The 23,692-nt window shown below is 36.2% G+C and overlaps 1 protein-coding gene and 1 long non-coding RNA gene across 4 annotated transcripts; both read left to right on the top strand.

Moving 5' to 3' along the window:
- Positions 1-10,657: 10,657 nt before the first annotated feature.
- Positions 10,658-12,216, top strand: LOC113291338. Its single transcript, XM_026540884.1, has 3 exons — positions 10,658-10,779; positions 10,900-11,482; positions 11,683-12,216. The coding sequence occupies exons 1-3, from the start codon at positions 10,658-10,660 to the stop codon at positions 12,214-12,216; spliced, it is 1,239 nt and encodes a 412-aa protein (XP_026396669.1).
- A 4,627-nt stretch (positions 12,217-16,843) lies between these two features.
- Positions 16,844-20,264, top strand: LOC113288919. Of its 3 annotated transcripts, XR_003330771.1 has the most exons (8): positions 16,844-17,092; positions 17,366-17,444; positions 17,664-17,771; positions 18,098-18,248; positions 18,979-19,104; positions 19,285-19,420; positions 19,663-19,718; positions 20,024-20,264. It is a non-coding gene; the product is annotated as an uncharacterized LOC113288919 (long non-coding RNA). The 3 variants fall into 3 exon arrangements; XR_003330770.1 differs by having other exon boundaries at positions 16,844-17,444; positions 19,663-19,708; XR_003330769.1 differs by having other exon boundaries at positions 16,844-17,444.
- The last annotated feature ends 3,428 nt before the right edge of the window (positions 20,265-23,692 follow it).

The raw sequence follows: 23,692 nt of genomic DNA, 5'->3' as shown, positions 1-23,692 counted from the left end.
AGTTGTGATTTACAACATCATGTGTCAACATGTCAGACTTCGAAAGAATCTTGGGATAATCTTCAGATCGTATTCGAAGGAAATTCTTCATAGAAAGAAGTTATACTTCAAACCCTCACTTCCGAGTGGGAAAACCTTCGAATGAATGACAACGACACTTTTGAGGAGTTTCACATTAAACTCTCTGAGATAATTAATGTTTCTTTGTCGTTAGGAAAGACTATTTCTGAAAAAGATATAGTATGCAAGATTCTCAGATCGTTGCCATCAAGATACGATTCTAAGGAACATGCACTCATAAAAGCAAATGATCTTTCAACTCTCACACGAAGCACACTCGTTGGTAAGTTAAAGATCTTTGATCATGAATCACAGTCTATTCAAACCAAAGGAATCACTTTTAAAGCAAAAGTTCCAAAAGCTCAAATGGAAAGGAATAGACAGTTGGATGATTCAAATGAACAGATTGCAGAAAATTCTGATGATGAAACTGAACAATCATTGTCATTAATCACTAGACAATTTCGAGATCTCTTGAAGAAAAGGAACAAGATATTTGTTAAGGATACTTATCGATCTTCTCGACCGCATGATCGAGTTCCTGTCAAAAAGGATCAGGAAGAAGATGATGAATATCAGCCGCAATGCTTTAAGTGTAAAGGGTTTGGTCATATTGCTAAAGACTGTCTCAATCTTAAGAAATACACTGGAAGCAAGGCATTGGCTGTAACTCTAGACGAATCCTCCGATTCATATGATTCTGAAGAAGAGGAAACAACTGATGTTGCATTAGTTGTCAATCTTATTCCTTCCCCCTCAATTAGTGATTTACCCATTTTAAAAGTGGACATGTCTTCCAATTTTATTAAATCATCTAATGGTAAAGGGAGAAATAAGACAAGATGCAAAAACTGTCTTAAAAACAGAATTGCTAAAAGTTGTGTTTGCAATTTCAGTCTATCCCAAGATACTTCGTTGGTTCGAGGTAACAGAAAGAGATCTTTTCATACTATACTAGATCAAGAACACTCTGGTTGTTCAAAATTCCATAATGAGAGAAAATCTCTTATTAATGCCACTTGATCGGTATTATAATTCTTTCCTCATCTCGTGTACCAAATTTTGAGTGAGGAAGAAGAATATTCAAGGAACTTTTGAAGATATTTGATATATTCGTATTTTAGGAATATTATATTTTCGGTAGTATAAAAAATATAAAAAGATTCTTCTCTCATTTTGATCATTCCTTGTCCGAACTATGGGTCTTGATCAAATGGTTTCTCTGGAGAAGATGCGGGATCAGAAAGATCATCCTAAAACTAAGTCCGGATTATCTCTTGATATTAAGGGTAAAATCAGAAAGGGAGATTGGCTTAGCAAGAAGGAAAGAGAGAATACTCTGAATAAAGATCAGTGTATTGATGCATTTACACATTTTTGTGTTCAATCAAAGACAGAATTACATGCTCTTGTAGAGTCCTTCACGAAAATTTCTCATCTGCAAGAGATTCTGGTCAAGCAACAAGGTTTTAAACTTGAAAAAATTCAAAAGCTGAAAAGTAGTAATCCACCTTCATTCAGTTCTGACATGAAGGACTAGGTTGCAAGGAAAAAATAGACATCAATTTTTGATTTCTTTCATCGATTGTAATGGTCTATTATGAATAAAACTATTATGAATAAAATTATTTGATTAGTAATTTTTCTTGTGATAGTTTTCGGTTTACATAGCCTGTGCTTAATTGCTTTTATCTTATTGATATGTATGTTTATGGGATGTTTGATTTCGGTTTTACTACCTTAATATTCGATCTCATATATTGTTAACCCTTATGGTTTGGGTGACTTTTTGATTTAGCGGGATTAAGTTCTATCCCTAGTAGGTAGGCTTTATCAAAGGATCATGAGGGGTTCTGATAGAAACAATATGTGAAAAAGTCACAATATGTTGAATCGATTTTGGTTTATCATAAAAGCATATGTGTTTCGACGGTTTTCAACTTTTGCTTGCAATTGTTTCAACCTTTCTCTGGTAAAGGTTGAGGTGTGTTGTTATTCTTTTGTTTATGCATAAGGATGACAACGTGGTGATATTTCGATACCAATTCTCCATGGATGAAGATGCTATCATATTGGAGAAGTGACGTGATTTGTAGATAGTGGTAGAAGTGGTTCTATTCTCAGACTTGTGAAGGATATTAATTAGACTTAAATTCTAATATTAAAATAGAAAACTCACTAAAAATTAGAGCAAACTCAATCAAACATGATATCAATACTAAAAGAAACACTGAGGCTAAGATTCCACTATTTTCCAAGTTCAAAGTGATTAAACCAATACTTATATTTATGCAATTTTCTTGTTTAATTTGATTCTAAAATATTGCAACAAGTAGATTTTCAAAAGTAATAATTGTAAATACCAAGTATGAAGCATCAAAAGTCTTAAAACTAAGCATACTCCATCAAAATAGATCACAATCACTCAAATAAAAATCATATTCAATAATAGTTCAAGGCAAATAATCATATAATTATTGCAAATAAAAAGATAAAATAGAATATACCACTTTTTGTTGGAAAAATAGCTTCCTCTATCGCCTCAGCAATGAGGTTTAGCTCCTCATATTAATCATGATCTCAAAATATGTGTTTGTTGCTCAAAATTTGATCAAAAGAGTGAAAAGTAATAACACAGACTGTTTGCAACAGTGTATTGGTGTTGCAAAACAGCTGTTACAAGGGAACCGTTACAGAAAAACTGTTGGTTTGTCGCTGATTTTAAGACCCTAGAATACGACTGCCCTGCATAACTTAATGTTCTTCATCTGTTAAACAACGACACTGTTCTGCGACTGTTTACCGTGCGTCAATGTTCTTCGCGTTCTTCTTCTTCTTCAGCAGCAGCAGCAAAAACAGAGTTTGATAAAGCTCTGATTTCTTCTTCTCTGGCTCTCCTTAGGTTCCCAAACTCTCGACACCTTTTCTATATGACCTAAGACATCTATTTATATCAAAAATACCGATTAAATCTCTCCCAAATCTTCCAAAATCTCTTTCCTTCTCTTCATGGCCAAGTTGCGGCAATTTATTGTTTTAGAATTACTACGCGTTTATGAGCTTTCCTTTTTATTCTAAACTCTTCCTTAGATAGATACAAATCTTTGGGAAGGTTTACAACGCTTTAATCTCTCTAAAATTCCCTAAAATAGGTCACACACGTGACTTTTCATATTTTCTGTTGTGAGAAAAATCCGTCGATTGAGCCCAGTCTAATCAATTTAAACACCCATATCAGATTCCTAGACCCATAAGGAGTCTATCCTATGAAAATCATAGGTTTAATCGACCTCAAACTCCTCCAAATCACGATTGCCAAAACTGTTCTTTACTGCACTATTTTCCCGCCAAAAACCTGGTTTTTGAAATGTTGAAGATGGTTGCCCCTTATCCAGAGTAGGGGTGCGATTAACAACTGCCTGGAAATGGGATGCCCCTTAGTAATTAGGTTACCCCTTATCCAAAGTGAGAGTCCGAATAGCAAATGTCCTCCGGGTGCTTTCCGACAACTTTTCGAGCCAATTTTTTCCAAAAATGTTTATTGGACAAAAATACCAACAAATAAATAAAACACCATAATAAGTACAAAAATGATCCCTAACAATATATAGAATCGAGACTAATCGGACACAAAAATGTGTCTATCAAGAAGTGGATGCAAAATTTGAGGTAACACTCTTGTTAGTTAATTGTTTTCCTGTTTAAGAAAAGTCTGAGTTTATATTATATATATTTGTTGCTTTTGCTTAACAAAATTTCGGTTCAATTGATATTTATTCCATGATATATGTGTGGATATGTGTTTCAATTGGTTCAAGTTAAGAAAAACTATTGTTATCTTGCTTTTGTATGGTATCAATTGTTTAGGCTTACAAAATTAAGGTGCAATTGCGGTGCTTTTAATGTCTATGTTGTTTCATTTGCTTCTGGTTGAGGTGAATAATTATGCAAGTTGATTTATTTTGGTTTATATGAATTATTTATGGCTTAACGAAATAATTTGTGTACGGGATGAGTTGTTTAGTCCAATTCGATTCCGGATAAGAAACTAAGTTAATTCTGATATTATTTTGTCTTATCAAAGTGAGGTTTCGGTTATTCAAGTCTAATCGAATGCCTAAACAAGGAATGCTAGTTAACTAACCTAGTACTTGTCTTGTTTAAAAGTTGAAAGGTCTAAGTTTATGGATAATTAGAACCTGATGAGAAAAATGGAGTTTATCTTTATTTTGGTCTTGTCGAATTAAGCGGTTGTTTTTGAACAATCAGTTTAGCAAAGTGACTAATGTGCTTAGTTGTTTTTAGTTTTCTAAACTAAATTGGAAAAATTGTTTCGGAAAATTGTTTCCTTGGTAACATATCAAAACAAGACTATTTGTAGTTTCGGTTTTGATATTGGTTATCAGAACGTGATGTGTTGAACCCACGTGCCTAACTCTACATGTTTGCAAGTCTATTATGAGATTTGTAAGATTCTTTTCGTGTTGTCCTTTATTTTTTCGTTTCTTTGTCATTTTTATGACAAAAAAGGGAATAAATATATGGAGTAAACAGGTGATGCTGGCATTGATTTTATATTGATTGACATCGCTAGGGAAAAGAACATTGGTACTTGAATGTTTTATCTAACGAAAGAGTGAAAGCACAGACTAAGGGGGAGTAACATGTCATATAAATTGGTATAACAAGACGTGCGGATTGAATATCTACCTATCTTCCTTGGGGGAGTATTAGCTTTGTTATTATAATTTCAACAACGACATGTTCAAGGATTGAATGTAAGCAGTTTTACTGTGTTGTTGAATCGGGAATCAAGCGGATTGTAATGAATTCTTGTTATTTGTTTATCCATATGATGTAAGAGTTTTGTCACTAACATTGACAAAGGGGGAGATTGTTAGAGCATTGCTCGGTTGAACCTACCAAGCGTTGGTATGTCAAGTTTGGTTGTCATATTTTAGTGAATGAAAACTCATGTTAAGAGTCGCTTGATTATGTACTAGAGACAACTTCATATAAGCTAGCTTGAAAGTATTAGGATATGAGACATTACAAGTATTTCAAAGTCTTCAAGATGTGAAGAAGCAAGGAGTTACAACGACAACAATCATCCTTCCACTTGAGGTTAGTGATATTTGACTTGAACTGTTTCATTCCCTAACGTATCTTTCAAGTCGTGCATATTGAAAACATAATTGCGAAGCATATTTGAACTCTAGATAGACATAGTATTAAGGAATACAATACGAGGTTTATTTCTTAACCATTAAAATTTGTAGATAAGACATCGCCATAATCATTTGAATGCTATTGTGATTATGTATGGGTATGAGGTGAGGATTTTATCTTAGGGAACAATGTTTACATGTATTCTAAGGAAGTAAGTTCATAAACTTGTTTGTGGACCGAAAAGGGAATTGCCAGGTGTTATTGGTTTTGTTATTCATTGCATATCTTATGAACAACCAATATGTGTGATAGAGCATATCTTACAAATATTATGTTAATATAGGGAATGATTACTTAATGTTTTGATGGATATTTCCTTTGTTTGAGAAATCTCAACTTAAAAAAATATTCTTTCAATTACCGTCTAAGATTATTGTTATAAGAATTGACTTTGGTAGAGAATTATTACATAAAAGAGCATCTATATTCTTAGTTGCGATTGGTATTGTCCATGAAGTTTCATGTCCTCGCATACCTTAACACAAGGGTGTGGTTGAACCAAAACATAGACAACTAGCGGATGTTGGTAAAAGTTATCTCATATTAGTATGGTATTCCACTTGCTTATTGGGTACAAACTTTTATAATCACATATTAGATCAATAGGTTTTAAATCCACATATGAAATAATACTGCATAGAATTATTGATTATCGCTTCTTAAGATTATTTGGTTGCTTGTGATTTCCTTAACTGAGACCATATAGCTTTCACAAGATTGAATAAAAAATCATTTCTTGCAATTTGATTGGATACAACAATACACACAAAGGTTATAGGTGTCTATTTTTTCTACTGATAAAGTGTATGTCTTAAGACATGTTGTATTTCAAGAATCAGTCTTTCCACTTAATGCGAAATGACGAGGGTACCAAGTAGACCACAATCTTTTCGATATCGACCTATAAGTCTGACACCTTGCATGATCTAATATAGACATAGAATATCAAGAAGATAGCAAACCACAAGGCATATACACTTGTGTTGATGGGTGAAAACGATTTGCTGGTTTTTTAGGAAAAAGTGGAGGGCTATGCAACATGAGATCCTTAATTGATAAAATTGCTTAAACCTTTAACAGATGCACTGCACGGGAGTGCTTTGAGTTTGAGAGATTAATCTGTATGATTCCGGCCTAAACCAAGACAATGGTAGTTTCAGAATCAATTTGGTCACAAAGAGGGATGAGGGTCAATTTGTAGGAAGGAAACTGAGATTGTGTGGGATCAATGATGATTTAAGGATTGTGGATGTGTTCGAGACTTCTGCCAGTTTGATGAAACGTCAGTGAATTCTGATAAGTTCGACTGAGGTAAGTTGTGTTCAAATGGAATTCGACTATGTTAAGTTAATTTATCAAACCATGGGTGATGAACTTATTTATATTGCAGAAGGAGTTAACACATTGATCTCCAGTAAGTGTGACGGTTACCGAGGAGTGGAAGAACGTGGGAGTGGGAAATCGTGATTAAATCAGTTCCACGCACGGGATATTTGGTTGATTATCCATCCACTACTTTGCTAACTTCTTCAACCGCTTGCACGACTTACTCACATTTCTCACCGTAGATGTGCGCATGTGCTACAGGCCACCAGGCCAAAACCCTAATGAATATCCTCCCATGTGACATGATTGATGTCTCATGAATGTGGAGTCTGCAAGGCAGACGTGTATTTAATTGGTCAATTGTTGACTTGAATACGCTATGAGTCTTAGCCTTGATGAGTCGAGCATAATGGACGAATGTGATATGCTCTTGATAAGTGCATATTTCACGTATATTTAGTGTCAATTCCATGCTAGTAATTTCTTTTATTCTTGCAAATTATTGTATATTATGTTTGTTTTCTCTTATTTGTGTTTCATTAGGTGAATCGTCCAAAAGAAGTGAATTTGTACGTAATTGTGCGATAAAAGAAGTTAGCTACAAGTGGAGAAGGGCCAAAGACCAAGTAGAGCTTGTTCATATCTAGGAGTCCTTGATATCATCCCGAAGAGGATGAAAAAACGAAGCGAATGGCGAAAGAATGGGGTCAATCCGATATCATACAAAGAAGTTATGCGCGAAACAAGAAGGATGCAGAAAATTACACTGTCAGTCTTCTAGGACTGACTGTTGAATACAATTACTAAAGGCACCAGGGAATTCTATCAGGGGCTGCCATTTTCTTCCAACACAGTCCTCTCATCGGTTCACGGCCAGTTTTCCCGGTTGAGTTCTGTGACGTTGATAGCAATCGGAACTTGCAGGTATTGGGTTGTCAGCGATGGATGAAGTAGTCTGTGGTGTTGATGGAGCTCGAAAGGGATATAGAGTATTGTCTGCTAACATTGTCATTGACGAGAAGAGAGTTGAGATGATGGCAGTGATCGATGGTGGGTGCTGCTGTGGCTCCAATAGGAAAGTGATGATCGGTGACTGATGGGGATGACGAGCTTGATGTTGGGATTCGAAATCAGTTAAGGTTCGAAGTAGGTTGACGCCATTAATGTCGATAATTTTCGTTTGCTGCTGCCATTGGCAGTTAACAGAGTTATGCAGCGATGCTTTGTCGGTGATGATGAATGAAGGTGAGCTTGAGCGTTCCGAGTCCGAGAGATGGAGCCGAAAGGTATTGGCAGTGACGATGGATCAATATTGATCAACGATGGTTGCATAGTACAGTGAGATGATGGTGTTTGCTGCCAGTTTATTGAAGATGGAATGAGCTCAGCTCGATGGATGAAGCAGTGGAGACTTGCAGACGAGAAGAAGCGGACTTGGGTATTGGCTGAGAGTAGCAAAGAACAGAGAGAACTCGAGTTTGCATGGTTTCTGTTGGAGTTGACGACAAATACAAGGAAATGTTGCTGGAGATGACGACAGAGACAATGGCAGTGATGGAATGAGTAATAGCAGGGGAAGTGATGAGACACAGATGGAGTTGAACTGTGGTGCTGCATGGTAGAAGGTAAAGCAGGGAAGATGGAGTTATGGACTGGGAGAGAGTTGAGTCTGAGTGAATGAAGAAAACGAGATTGTCTGGTTTTGGGAGTTGGAGTTACAGGAAAACCTACGTATGGGTTTTCCCAGCCGTATTGGAATTCAGGTGAACTTACGGTGGGATATTCCCAACCGTAGAAACTCTTAGGGAAGCGTACGGTGTTGTTTTCCCACCGTATCTAAACACAGGGAAGTGACCGGGAAAAGATTGGATTGAGTTTCTGTTGTCAGTTCCGGAAGACTGACAAGCCAGTGACGAGTTAGGGCTGGGTTCCTACAGCTCTAGGCAAACCCGCTAGCTGTTTACAAGAGATTCTTCAAACGGACAAGACTTGAGCGTAAACTGTATTTGGAAAGTAGAAATTGAGGTTTAGTCCCACAGTTACTGGGCTTGGGACGCTTTAGTCCTCTCATCTCAGGCCTAATACTCTCTTGTCTAAAAAAGCCCCGTCTCAAACAATTTAATCCAAATATGGACGAGTTAGTCCAAAATTGTGACTGATCCCGATTTTCCTGTATTTCCAATATCCCGTAACTACCCTTGAGAAGATTCCATACATAAAACGAGGATTTGAAATCGAAAATTTCAGATCTCAAACATGAGTTCAAAACAGGGAGCCGGACAGAGAAGAAATTCGTAGGCGATTTAACAGTTTCAGAGAGAAATTTGGTTGCGATTCAACTTCAGGTTACTGGTAAAGTGTAGTTGCGGGATTATTTTTGATCTCAGATTTGAATTCACGTCAGATTTCAGAGATAGATCGATCCAGAATTCAACTTTACCAGTAACAGCGATTTAACAGTTTCATAGAGGTTAGGTTGGATTTCATCGTTTCTGATATTTAACGGAATTCAAATTCAGGTTAGTTCTGTTTTTGCTTCATCGTTGAATCTCTTTTCTGATATTTAGTTTTTTTTTTGATTTTATCAGTTGATGATATGAATTCAATCTGTTACATCTTATTATTTGTATGTTATTGATTTGATTTTTGGTGTATTTTAGCTTTTGATTTTCGTTAAATGATTTTGATTACTGTTTTTTGGTGTTTGGTGTTATGATGCGTGATATGAAATCGAACTGATATTAGATCATATGCTTTTGGTTTATTCAATTATGTGTTCTAGTAAGATTCTGAAGCTTTTGTTATATCTTCGATTAATCGATGGAGTAGTTTTGATTTGAAGTTTACTGTTATTTGATTTTTGCCTTCGATTAAATGTGTACTTTCCTGTACACTCTTCAAGTTTTAGGTTATGCGAATCTGAAACTATTATTATATCTTTTGTTATATGTAGGTGTATCAAATATGTCCGAGAAGTTTATTCATGCTGTTTTGAATCATGGTGAACATTCTTCTGCGTTTCGTGTTAATACTTTAATCACCGTTGATGAATTGAAGCATTTTTCCTGTAAGCAGTGGAGATCTTTGTCCCCTTTGAGTATACATTTTTCCTATATAGATACTAATCAAGTAGTTTTTATACAAGGTGATATACAACTTCAAGGTTTAGTTGCTCTTGTTATTCAGATGAAAACGAAGATTTTTATTTGAATGTTGATGTGATTCCGGAGCATACTGGTTGTAGCACTAGTTCAAGGTCTTTGTCTCGTTCTAATTCTGGTTGTAGCAGTAGTTCTGGTGCTAGTACTTCAAACTCTCGTGTAAGTGAAAGTCCTAAGCTTGTAAGGGTGGTCGATCATGACGCGGACAAGGCCAAGCCTATCATTATCGATGAATGGCGTTATGTTTTTGACAATATTGGTAGAGAATTTGTGGGTGGTGTTAAAGCTGTAAGGATTTCTGTTGATCAATATAAGATGTGTACTGGTTACAATATTCTTATTCTTAAAAACGACAAAACTCGTTTTACTGCGAAGTGCGAAGAAGATGGTTGTGGTTGGAGGATTCACTTTGGGCCTGTGAATGGTGACATTTCTCGGTTTGTGCTGAAAGTTTCTAACGTTATTCACAGGTTAGTGGTGTTCACTTGTTTTTTTGATCCATGTTATTGATTTTTAGGTTTTAATATGTAGAATTGTTTTAGGTGTACATTGTGGTGCACATTACTTGTTGTAGGCTTTTTGCATGTGTAAATTTCATATTCTTGTGGTGTAAATTTCATATTCTTGCTTGGTCTGTGCTTTTTGCACTTGTGGTGTAAATTTCATATTTTTGCTTGGTCTGCTTTCTTTTTGCATGTGTGTTGTTGTTTTTGAGATTTTATTAAGTGTACAATGTGGTGCACATTACTTATTCCAGATTTTTTTTTCGTAGCTGTGGTGTTGGTTTGAGGTTGAAGAGTCCTGTGGTGACAACCAAGTTAGTTAAGTATTTGATCGCTGATAGTATACAGGGTGATCCCACTTTAAAACCCAAACATATAATGTCACTATTTAAAAAGACTTATGGGTCCAATATTAAGTATCACCATGCCCGTAGAGGGAAAGAAGCTGTATTTGAAGATCAATATGGTGACGACGAGAAGTCGTATAGAGATTTAAATTGGTATGTGAAAGCCATTGAGCAAACTAATCCTGATAGCTTTGTGAAACTTGAAGTTGATGAAGAAACTGGAAGATTTAAGCGGATTTTCATCTGTTTCACTGCTTCCAAGCATAACTATAGGTATCTCAGGCCCATGATTTACTTGGACGCTACTTTCCTCATTGGTAGATTCAGGGGTACTTTGATGGCTGCAACATGTGTCAATGGAAATGATGGTTTTTACCCATATGCCTTTGCTATTGTTTTATCTGAAAACAAAGACAATTGGTTTTGGTTTCTGGGTAATCTTCAACAAGTGGTCGATGATCGTCCGATTGTTTTCCTTAGTGATCGTCACGAAGGAAATCTGCAGGGCATTCCAAGAGCATTTCCTAGTTCATATCACAACTATTGCTTTTGCCACATCAAGTGCAATCTCCCTATTAGAAAAGGTGATGCGAATTACAATACCGTTATTGATTTGTTTTACAAAGCTGGTTACTCTCACACAACAACGAACTTTGAAGAAACTTTGCGGGGCATGCATGCAATTGGTTGTGGACATGTTACTAATTATCTCATAACCATTCCAAAGGAGAAATGGGCAAATGCATTTTTCCCTGTATGCAGATATGCTGATCACTCTTCATCTATTGCCGAGTCATTCAATAACTGGATTCTTGAGTTCAAAAAGCTGCCTGCTTTTGCTCTTCGATGCGATACGGTGAGTTTTATGTTTAGTGTTTCATTCATTTATTTTTTACTGTCACACACATGGATTTTCTTGATGTGTACATACTTGTACACATGCTATATCTGTGATTCTGCAACTGTGTGTACATTGTTGTACACATGTTTTATCTGTATTTATTCTATATCATGTTTTGATTTTATGTTTTGTGTTTTTATTATCTTAGTTTGAAGGTTATGAAGATGAATTCTAAGATAAGGGTAGAAGGTCTTGAAAATTTTAACACTAGGCTCACTCCCGTATACGAGGATTTACTAAACGGGAACATCAACATTGGTCGTACTTGGACTGTTGTTGAGTCTATGGAAAGATTATATGAAGTCAGGTCTCCCCGCACTCATTCTGTAGATCTGTTGGAGAGAACTTGTACATGTTACATGTGGCAAGTAAATGATTTTCCCTGCGCACATGCTTGTGCTGCCATTCAATCTACAAGGGAGGACATCTATTCATTTGTTGAGCCATACTTCACCACTGAATGGTACAACAGGACATACCAAGAGATCATCTTACCAATCCCCAATTATGACAAGACGCAGTCTTATGATCCTAGTGATAGGATTATTGTTCCTATTCCTGTGCCTCCACCCGGTAGACGAAGAGAACAACGCTTCAAGAAGGCTTGGGAGAAGCAAAAGAGGCCTATGATGTGCACAAAGTGCTTCACTCTTGGTCACCACAACAGAGCTACCTGCCCCATTCCTTGATGCTTTTTATTATGTTTGATTTGTTTGAAAGATTCTATGTTTTTTGGTTTTTACTTTTGGTAATGTCTTTTCATTTTTCTATTCATGGATAAATAGTTTCAGGATCTGTGTACCATTATGCACACTTTCCTGTGCACTTCACTTTTCTTACCTGTCTTTTTACATGTGTAGCATTATGTACACCTTGCTGTACAATGGATGCTACTAGTTTATTTTGTTTAGTAATATTCATTTTTTTTAGTTCTAATGCCAGTAATTAGCTTTTATTTTTGCTGTTTAATGATTGATACTAGGTTATTACTTTTTCTATTTTATGTTTCTGTTAGTACATGTGTACCATTATGTACACCTTCCTGTACCATTGCCTGTCAGATTTTCTACTCTGTCAGAAACTGTGCACAATCATGTACACCTTAATATTTCCTAACCTGTAATACATACTTTAGTACTGACACAAGTCTATTTTCAAAACATCAATATTGAAACTAATAAAAAACATTAATTCTTTATAATAGTGACAAGTCTTAAACAGAAAGTTGAAAACTTAAATTTGTCTGAAGATTAAAAATGTTTAGAAGAAATTCAGAAAGTGATCTTGAATGAAGATTAAAACCTCTTCTTCCTCTTCAATGGTTGCTTTCCTGTAGTCTTGCGCCACTGATTATGCTCCTCTTCCTTCGCTATATCCCACACCTTTTCGTACCATCCGACTTTTGTCAACATCTTGGCCACTAATTTTGATCTCATTTGCTGAAAAATGTTTTCGGTCCTCTGCTGACCTTTTTCCATACCTTTTGTGGTCTTCATATTTTGTTTCATAAAGTAACAAGTATATATTAGAAGTCCGGGTTGATTCCTTGTGAAGGGCATGTCATGATGTTTAATTCGTGCTCTTCTATAGGTGGGTGACCCTTCAATGCTCTCTTCTTATTGAGTTCCACTTGTACCACATCTGCTAGTTTCTTTGCATCGTCTTTATATGACTGCTCATTTTCTGAGTGTAACGAGTTATACCATTTCCATTCCTTAGCTTCGAAATCAAAATTCAAAAGCGACCAGTGCAATCCCATCCCCGTTTGATCTGTAGAGTGATTGATAGGGATTAGAAGAACTATAAAAAGGTATTAGGTTATGTGAAATGATATCATATCATAAGGTCACAAAATTTTTAAGGTTTGGAGAGAAGAAATATCACACGGAGCGATTATCAATCGTAACGTTATCTCTTACTTTTCTCATATGTATATCATGGATGCTTCTACATCCATGAGTAGCTAAACACCTATTGATTGAGGATGAATTCTAAGTTGTAAACTTGATTTGATTTAATATATGAATCTACTTTGATTTCTTCATATGATTATCATTTGTTTCTACTATAAGTAAATATTATGATTGATTGATTGTTCTAGGTGGCCAACTAAATCAGTTTATTGATTAATCTAAAGCTAGTACAGGATTAGGATATCCGTGTAATTGTTGAACAACCCCTCCACATGTAGAAAACGTGAAACCTTGCAGAAGGATTCTGTGGAGCAATCACGTGTAGAAACAATACTAGAAAGTGGACCTTGCGCTAAGAGTCTAACTACTAGGATTAACCTAAGTCACAAAATATAAAGCATTCGACAAGCTACACCTTGAGTGCGCTACTACTTGGTGGTTTGGACGAATATAATCTGGTATTCGACCGCTTCGGTACCCAGTGACCAAAGGACTTTAGAGAATAACACCGCCCTAGCTGCTTTTCTATGGTTGATGATAATCTATGATTAATGACAAATAGATAAATATATTAACTCATTGACGGTTTATATATGAAGAAGGATTCCTCGATCATATCTCTCTCTATTGATTACAATATAATTTTATTTGCTTTAATTATTTATTTTGTTCACAATCTAAAACAAAACCCCATTTTGTGACACTTTGACAACTAAAACTCACCACTCTTCGTGGGAACGATCCTTACTTCCATTATATTACCAGTTAATTGTGTGGAAATAAGATAAATAATTTGTTGAGCCTACGACACCCATCAAATTTTGGCGCCGATGCCGGGGAGAAGTCGGTAGATTTAGTTGTTATTAGTTTTAATCTTGTTTTTAGAATTTCTTTTTGGTTTTTAATTTCATTTTCTAGATTTTTGTTTTCAGGTACTTAATCTTTGGAGCCGAAAGACTGGGAATACCATAGGTGCAGAATCCAAACTCGTAGGGGAACAGTGTTACAAGAACGTCCACAGTTGCAAGAAGAACCTTCTACATCAACAATGGTTAATACAGACGACGAGATAAACCCTCCACCTCCACCTCCTCCTCATCCTCAGGAGAGGAGATTGCGGGAGTTAACATATCCATGCTTAGATTCACAACCACTGTGTATTACAATCACTAACCGAGTAGATCTGAAGTTGAATCTACTTCACCATCTACCAAAGTTCAAGAGACTTCGAGGTGAAGATCCGAATCGTCATCTTCAAAAATTTCAACAAAAGATGACAAGTTTTAGGCAAAGTACTGAAGACAGTGATACGACAATGCTGCAAGCCTTCCCATTCTCTTTAATAGATTTAGCGGAAGAACGGTTGTATTACCTTCCTCTAGGGAGTATTACAACATGGATTGAGATGAAAAAGCTATTTTTAGAGAAGTATTTTCCTTCTTCTAAGGCAACATCTGTTCGTAAAGAGATTAGTGGTATTCTTCAGATTACCGGGGGAGTCTCTTTATGAATACTGGGATAGGTACAAAAAGTTAGTGGCAAGCTGTCCCCATCACAACATGTCCCCAACACTCATCATTCAATACTTCTAGGAAGGATTGCTTCCATAGAAACGGAAGTTGATTGATGCAGCCGCTAGTGGTTCACTCACTGAGAAGACAATATCGCAAACAACTAGTTTAATTGAGATTATGGCCTCAAATGCACAACAATTTCATACAAGGCACGACTCAAATGTTAAGAGATTTATCGAGAGGGGAGAATCTCCAAATACAGAGCACCAGTTAAGCACTATTGAAAAGGCGATTCATCGTATAGCTTTGGTAGTTGCTCCACCATACGAAGAGGAGGCCGAGGTAAATGTTTTATTCCCTAATCAGAGGCCAAGGTATGATCCATACTCAAATACTTATAATCCTGGTTGGAAAGATCATCCTAATTTCAGTTACGCTAACAAGCAAGCAGCAACTCCCAATCCATATGCAAGACAAGGTGGTTTTCAACAACACTTACAACAACCACAACAAGCTAAAGATCAGGGAACTTCTATTGATGATAAGTTAAACATGCTAATGCAAAGCATGCAGGGTGTTGCATCTAAAACACAGAGTCTCAAGGAAACAGTTCAACAAAATCAACAAAAAGCCAAACAAAATCAATTAAAAACTGATAACGATATTAGAGATTTGCAGACTCAAATTGGGCAATTGTCTACTGATGGGAATCTCATGAAGGCACAAGCTTCAACAAAGTTGTCATCACAACCATTTATGAACCTAAGAGAGCACGTTAATGCAGTAACTCTAAGAAGTGAGAGACAAACTGAAGAGCCACATCAACAAAAAGAGGTTAGTAACGACATCGAAAAGGAAATAGAGGAGGAAACCGTACCAAAGGAAAAGCCAACCTCAAACGGCCAACCTAAGGACACGGTTCCCACTTTTACTATACCACCTCCTTTCCCTAGTCGTTTTGCCAAGTCGAAGAAGCAAGATCAAGACAAGGAGATCATGGATATTTTTAGCAAGACACAAATCAACATTCCATTTATTGAGGCCATCAAAACCATACGCAGATATGCCAAGATTTTGAAGGATTTGTGTACAAAGAACGATAGGTTGATTGCTAACGCTAGTGGAAAATGGTTTTTTTAAGTCTGTTAGGGTTTTATAGATAAGTCTTCCTAGGGATTTCTAATCTATTGGGCTCTCAAAGGAAGTCATAACAAAAATTTGGGAAAAGCAAATCAATCTCCCCTAAACAGTCATAGTCAAAAGGGCAGTTTAGTAAATAAAAAAGCTTCCACATGGATTTATATTAAGACTACCGGAGGAAATTGTTTTTATGATCCCAATTCAATTGGGACAGCGATAGAAAATAGTTTCTATGGGAAGAGACAAACCTTATCTAGATCCCTTCCATCACTTCTCTGACTTCTCCTTCTCTCACAGCCTCTCCGTTTATGCTCGTAAACCCGCCTCTGATTTCTCTATCACTGCGTTTCAGTTTTAGAACTTGTTTGTTTGCAGCTGACTCGGCGTCTGAATCTGAGTTAACCCCTGACTCGGACCGAGTCAGCAGTCAGACCGTTTGTTTTCCATTTTGAGTCAGATCTGACTCGACCTCTGACTCAGACATAACCCCTGACTCGGACTCATTTGAGTCAGGTAACAAAATACCCCTGACTCATGGGACCAAACCACTGACTCACTTATTTCTGAGTCAGATGAGTCAGATCTGACTCAAAACAAACATATCGACTCAGATCCAGATGAGTCAGGTGATTTCACTCAGATCCAGATGATTCAGATCCAGACGACTCAGATGAGTCAGGGTCAGGAGTAAACAAACATGGTGTTAGTTTCATCATTTCTTTCCCTTTATCTTTAAAGATAAGAAGATCTGAAAGTTGGAGAAGAAGGAGTTGCTGAAGAAACGAAACCAAATCTCAAAATCTCTTCAAAATGTTTCAACTAAAAGTCAAAAGCGAACTCCAATTCGATCAGATTACACGAATTTCTTCAACCAAATTTCAGCAAAATCCTATTTATTTCTTCAACCAAATAGAACCAATTTCTTAAACCAAATTTCAGTAAAACCCTAATTTGTTCTTCAGCTTTCTAATATGATGTTTGGGTTTCAACATGAACATGTATAGTTAGAATTTTAAAACCCTTGTTTCTTCTCTTAGTGGCTCTCTATCTTCTTCTTTTTTTCTGCAATTTTTCGTTTTGTTTTTGTTTTATTCCTTATCAACAGGTGGATTGCTAGCGTTTCCCTACACCGAAATGTTGTTGAAATTGCCACTGTTAACGATTGATGATTAGGAAATAATTATCTTCTTCATTTTCTTTGTTTTTCTGTTATGATTTTGGGTTGGTGAATTTTATTTATAAAATAATTGATTTTGTGGTACGAAAATCAGGTTGAAGAACAACAATCGAGATGAAATCAAATAGACGAAGATATGGTGGTCAAAGAAGAAGAGGAAATTGAAAGAGCAGGTGGTTTTATATTGAAAGTATATGATTTTTTTGTGTTTATATTTTGATTCATAATGTTGAATTAGTAAAGGATTTGTCTGATTTCGGGTAATTTCGTGGTGGTGGTGGTGGTAAGTGATAGTTGAGCCCGGACCACCACTACTCAAAAACTAGTTTGTTTGTTGATATAAATTCATGGATGTTGCCCATATTATCTGATTTAAAGCCATTGGAGTGCAGACAATTGGCTTACTTCAGCTCCTGATGCTGCTTTTAAATGCCAACGTACAAACTCTAGAAGAACCCTGTGCTAAAATTGCTAATATACAACAACTAATCATGTAGAAGGTACTATCATTGTTTCTCCTTAAAAATCTATACTTTTAAGTTCAATTTTGTAGTTTAACATGTAGAAGGTACTATCATTGTTTGAGAATTTATAGATTTTTAATGGTTTTTTTATTTGTAATACAATACTTCAGTTTGGTTGATGTTCATATAACTCTTGAAGTTGGGTTTCTTCGCCTATGGTTGAATTTAATCTGATGGCAGTTGGGTGTTTGTCTCCACTTCTTTTTGAGAAGTACATCGCCCTCTTCGTCTCACTATAAGTAATGTTATTGAATATTCTTCGATCTGAGCTTTAAGTTACATTTGTAATGCTTTACATTCAGGTCCAAACGACAGGTGGAGGGATAAGCAAACGTAGCCTTTGTCTCAGTACTCGTCAATGCCCAACCGCCACACCGTGTGATCATGTCTTCTGCTGGTGTTTATGCCAACCCTCCAGAAATGTCATGCCATTTGGCTTTCTACAACATGCAGGTATACGCAAGTTTTTTAGTCCTTTCATCTGATTGTCGTTCAGATCCTTCTACATTGTAGAAGTAGATGCAAATGTAACAACTCTTAGACAATGATTGTAAATCATTACTAGTAGACCATACTCTGCCATTTAGGTATACTAATTTTGCTGTCTTAAATCTATAAATTAGACAACAACAATATGCATCGAAGGTACCAAACCTACACTTAAGTCCAAAAGAATGATACTCCTTAATAATTTGGATTTTGGTACGTAGTCCACTTTGTTTACCTGAATTAATCTTGTCCTACTCTGATCATCATCGTCACATATGAACCACTGGCATGGTGACTACGGTAGGGAATTCAAGTCCTTCACTACAGCTTGTTTCATATACTTTTTCGCACCAACCACTGCACTAGAAAATAAGCAGCTTCCGCATCAACTACATGGATCTCTGTTCCCGGCTTTTCAAATAGACTTTGCTTTAATCTCTATTGATGAAGTCACAAAATGCAATTCTTGGCGTCTCAAAAGATTTTCTGGCTGACAAAACAAAAAGTTACCATGAAACAAAAACCTATTCTTGTATACGAAGAAATGTTAGAAACTAGCAAATGTGTAAAGTTTCAAGGATGTTCAAAGGAGTTAACTGCATTCTATTTTATGATATGAATACGTACAATGTACTTTTGTCCATTATAGCAAGTGTATAATATGATGGCTAATGGATTCTATTTTTGATTGTAGGTTCTGGACTATATGGGTGATGTTAAACTGGAACGAGCTAATTAAACTCTACAGGGGTGAAGCAAAGTTGAAAAGGCTGAAGAGTAAAACCGGAAGAAAAAGTCCCATATGAACAATTAAAACCAGGTTGGTCACTTTGCAAATAGTGGAAAATTGTTGTTTTTTAGAACAATGAACTGTTTCATGACCTGAATGGTTACCGGTTTCTCTTTGATGAGGTTTTATTGCTACCTTACTGGTTCTGCTAGGTTTCTTTTGTGTATTCTCTCTTGAACTTGCTCTAAGATTAGAATTTTTCTGGTGCAGGACCAGTGATATCTTCATACTTGAGCCATTCTCCGCAAGTGGGTCTGTGCGGCTTGTACCTACGTTAGTGGGTTTATGGTGCATGACTTAGGATCTTCATACATGAGCTGGAGTTTGAGTCATTCTATGCTAGTGGGTATGTCACGTGGCTTATGCCTACTCCAATTGCATACTTGCCTGCTACTATTATTTACGAGCTTATTGAATAACAACATAAGTAGGCATTGTTTTGTATACTGCACCTCTCAAGGGGTCAAGTTATGTATGACAAATGAATTGCACATTAATTAACCTTAGTATATTTTACTGACTTTGTTTCCCCTTGAATTTATCATGTGTCTTTTGGTACATGATATGAGTATACGGTGTTGATTTCAGATCTGCTATGCGGTATGGTGACTACTTCATGCTTCACAACTTTAAGGTACAACAATGTGAGTTATTCTTGTTATGGATTGTTTCTTCTCTCACACTTTATCAATTAGAATTGCATCAGAACTTGTTAGCTATATGAACAGAGCTATCTGCTATCCAACTTTCTTGTGAACCTGTCAGTTGGATGAATGACATTATGTGTTTCTTTTCATGTACTAATAATAAGACATTGAATGTTAGCTAGATGGTGTTAGTTTCAAGTTGTTGTACTATAATAACTCATCTGCGTAAATATAAATTGTATCAGTTCGACTTGGTTGCTTTATCTGTTAAGAAAGTAACTTTATATTTCTTATTTGTTCAGGGAATCCTTCACCTGGAAGTGAAATACATGGATCCTGACAAAATTGGTGTGTTCAGATCAGTTGGATTTTACTGGGTGAAGTCTTTCCTTCAAGTTAGCGTAGCTTTTCTATTTTTTTTAGCTTGTAATAGGAATATGAAGTTAATTAATTCAAGTCTTAATATTTGGAAAAAGTATTTTAGATGATTAAAATTGTAAATTGTTAGCACTTTTTAATACGAATTCAGTTTTAATATTATTATCAATTTAGTTTTTTGATCAATACAGCTGAATCAGCTTTGGAATAAATTATTTTTTTTGATTAATAAAACTGTGATGCAGCTGAATCAGCTTAATTTGGATTCAGCTGAATCGGTTTCATTTTTTTTATAAATATGTACATATAATCTGCTTTTGTTAGCCCTATAAATGGACTGTCCAAGATAGACGTTTTCTAATAAATTCAAGTGCTCCCACAAGCAGTATTTTTGAGAAATAAGACTACAAATTTAGGGCTCCCGGAAACAGACCTTTCTAGTGATTATTCTTTTTCTGGCAGACTAATTTTTTCTATTTTCCAATAGTGTAATGAGATTACTCAGGTGGGCGAAAGTGCTACATCTAAGCTACTAAAGAAGATGCCTACGAAGTGTGAAGATCCTGGCGGTTTCACAGTACCGGTTACCATTGGTAGCCGACGATTTGAGCGTGCTTTGCTTGATTTGGATGCTTCCATAAGTGTTATGTCAGCCGATGTTTATGATTCTTTGAATCTTGGACCTTTAAAGGTGAAGATTACTATACAATTGTCTAACAAGTCCAATATATATCCTAAGGGAGTCGTGGAGGACGTGTTAGTTCAAGTGAATCAGTTAATCTTTCCGGTTGCTTTCTATATTGTGGATATGCACAATGGAGATAATTGTTCATCTACTTCGTTACTTCTTGGGAGACCGTTTATGAAGACTTCAAAAACGAAGATTGATGTTGATAGTGGTGCAATCACTATGGAATTCGATAAGGAGATCATACGGTTCAATATTTTTGAAACCATGCGTTATCCTAGTGGTGTTCACTCCGCTTTCTCTATTGATGTTATTGGTTCGTTAGCACAACAAATGTTTGATTTGTATGCTGAAGATGAACTTGGAGTTGTGTTACACAATAGCATTGATTTATACATTCACGGGAAATCGAACCTGGACGTGGACTTAGCCAAAGAGCTAGTGGATATGTGTGGTGCTTTAACGGAATTACAACAAGCCAAACCGGGTAATGCTTCTTATATTTCTTTGAATGTAACTAATAATGTTCCTTTACCTTCTATTGTGCAGGCACCGAAACTTGAATTGAAGCCGCTTCCAGACCACCTGAAGTACGCGCACTTGGATGATAAAGAAGAACTTCCGGTGATTATTGCAAATAACCTCACCCCAATACAAGAAGAACGTCTACTTAGGTTCTGAAAGAGCACAAAACGGCTATTGGTTGGACAATTGTTGATATCAAAGGCATTAGTCCATCCATGTGCATGCATAGAATCCTAATGGAAGATGATTTTAAGCCAGTATGTGATGCTCAGCGTAGGCTTAACCCCCAAATGATGGAGGTCGTGAAGAAAGAGATCCTCAAATTACTAAGTGTGGGGGTGATTTACTCAATTTCTGACAGCAAATGGATTAGCCCAGTATAGGTGGTACCTAAGAAAGCAGGTGTCACTATTGTTAGAAATCAAGATGATGAACTCGTTCCTACAAGAGTTCAAACAGGATGGAGAGTATGCATAGATTACAGAAAGCTTAATACCGCAACCCCAAAGGATCATTTCCCTTTGCCTTTCATTGATCAGATGTTAGAGAGGTTAGCGGAACATTCACATTATTTCTTTTTGGACAATTATTCGGGCTACAATCATATTGTTATTGCACCGGAAGATCAAGAGAATACTATTTTCACTTTTCCTTTTGGTACGTTTTCCTATAGACGTATGTCGTTTGGTCTTTGCAATGCACCTGCCACTTTTCAGAGGTGTATGGTTAGTATATTTTCTGACTACGTGGAACGCATAATTGAGGTATTTATGGATGGTTTTAGTGTTTATGGTGATTCATTTGATTTTTGTTTACAAAATCTTGAACTTGTGCTTAAAAGATGCATAGACACTAATCTCGTTTTAAATTGGGAGAAATGCCACTTTATGGTAAACCATGGAATAGTGCTCTATCACATTGTGTGTCCTCTCGAGGGCTTGAAGTTGACAAAGCAAAGATAGACTTAATAAGAAACTTACAATATCCCACTAGGTGAGGGAAATTCGTTCTTTTCTTGGTCATGTAGGTTTTTACAGGCGGTTTATCAAGGATTTCTCCAAAATCTCAATGCCGATGTGCAAATTATTGCAAAAAGAGGTTATTTTTTACTTCAACAAGGAGTGCAAGGATTCCTTTGATAAATTGAAAGAGTTGTTGAAAACTGCACCAATTATCAAGTCACCGGATTGGAATTTTCCATTTGAATTAATGTGTGATGCAAGTGACTATGCAGTTGGAGCCGTTTTGGGTCAAAGAGTAGACAAGTTGTCTCATGTGATTTATTATGCATCTAGGACCCTAAACGATGCACAAATCAACTATTCTACCACCGAGAAATAATTTTTGGCTTTAGTGTTTGCACTAGAAAAATTTAGATCCTATTTAGTGGGTTCAAAAGTGGTTGTATATTCTTATCACGCAACACTTAGGTACCTATTAAAGAAGAAAGAAGCTAAGCTAAGACTTATACGGTGGATTCTACTATTGCAAGAATTTTACTATGAAATAAAGGATAAAAGAGGTGTTGAAAATACTGTTGTTGATCAGCTTAGTAGACTTGTTTTTTCCGAAGAAGAACTTCATTTACAAGATCGTTTTCCAGACGAACAACTTTTCTCAATTGAAGATTTAACACCTTGGTACGCGGATATAGTGAACTACTTGGTTACAAGACAAGTACCTAGTATGATGTCTTATTTTCAAAAGCTTAAGAAAATAGCCAAGCAATATGTGTGGGATGATCCATACTTGTGGAAATACGGTTCCGATCAAATCATCCCCAGGTGCATACCTAATTCTGAATTTCAATCTATTCTTACTTTTTTTCATACTTATGCATGTGGAGGTCACTTTGGTTCTAAACGTAGCGCTTTCAAAGTACTTGAAAGTGGATTTTATTGGCCTACCCTATTTTAGGATGCATATATTTTTTGCAAATCTTGTGATAGATGTCAAAGAACGGGCAATCTAGGTGCTCGAAATAAAATTCCACTCACACCAATTCTTGTTGTTGAAGTATTTGATGTGTGGGGAATTGATTTTATGGGTCCTTTTGTCAATTCTAATGGAAAATTTTATATACTTCTTGTCGTGGATTATGTTTCAAAACGAGTGGAAGCTAAAGCCATCCCTACTAATGATTCTCAAGTTGTTTGTGAGTTTGTGAAGGAATATATTTTCTCTAGACATGGTACACCAGGAGTGGTTATCAGTGACGGAGGTTCGCATTTTCAGAAATCCTTCCACGCTCTACTCAAGAAGTACAACATAACACACAAGGTTGGTACGCCGTATCACCCACAAACTAGTGGGCAAGCCGAAATCTCAAACCGAGAGATTAAATCCATTCTTGAGAAAACCGTGAACATTACACGAAAAG

This window comes from Papaver somniferum, chromosome 6, assembly GCF_003573695.1.
Source record: "Papaver somniferum cultivar HN1 chromosome 6, ASM357369v1, whole genome shotgun sequence".
Classification (NCBI taxonomy): Eukaryota; Viridiplantae; Streptophyta; class Magnoliopsida; order Ranunculales; family Papaveraceae; genus Papaver; species Papaver somniferum.
The sequence above is the reverse complement of the archived record's forward strand: the minus strand, read 5'-3'. Positions and strand labels throughout refer to the sequence as shown.

Bases quoted from the DNA above. Each gene is read 5' to 3' on its own strand.
- LOC113291338 (XM_026540884.1), top strand. From the start codon at position 10,658: ATGTCACTATTTAAAAAGACTTATGGGTCCAATATTAAGTATCACCAT. The intron at 10,780-10,899 runs GTATGTGAAAGC...GCATAACTATAG, and splicing joins TCGTATAGAGATTTAAATTG to GTATCTCAGGCCCATGATTT. The intron at 11,483-11,682 runs GTGAGTTTTATG...CTTAGTTTGAAG, and splicing joins TTGCTCTTCGATGCGATACG to GTTATGAAGATGAATTCTAA.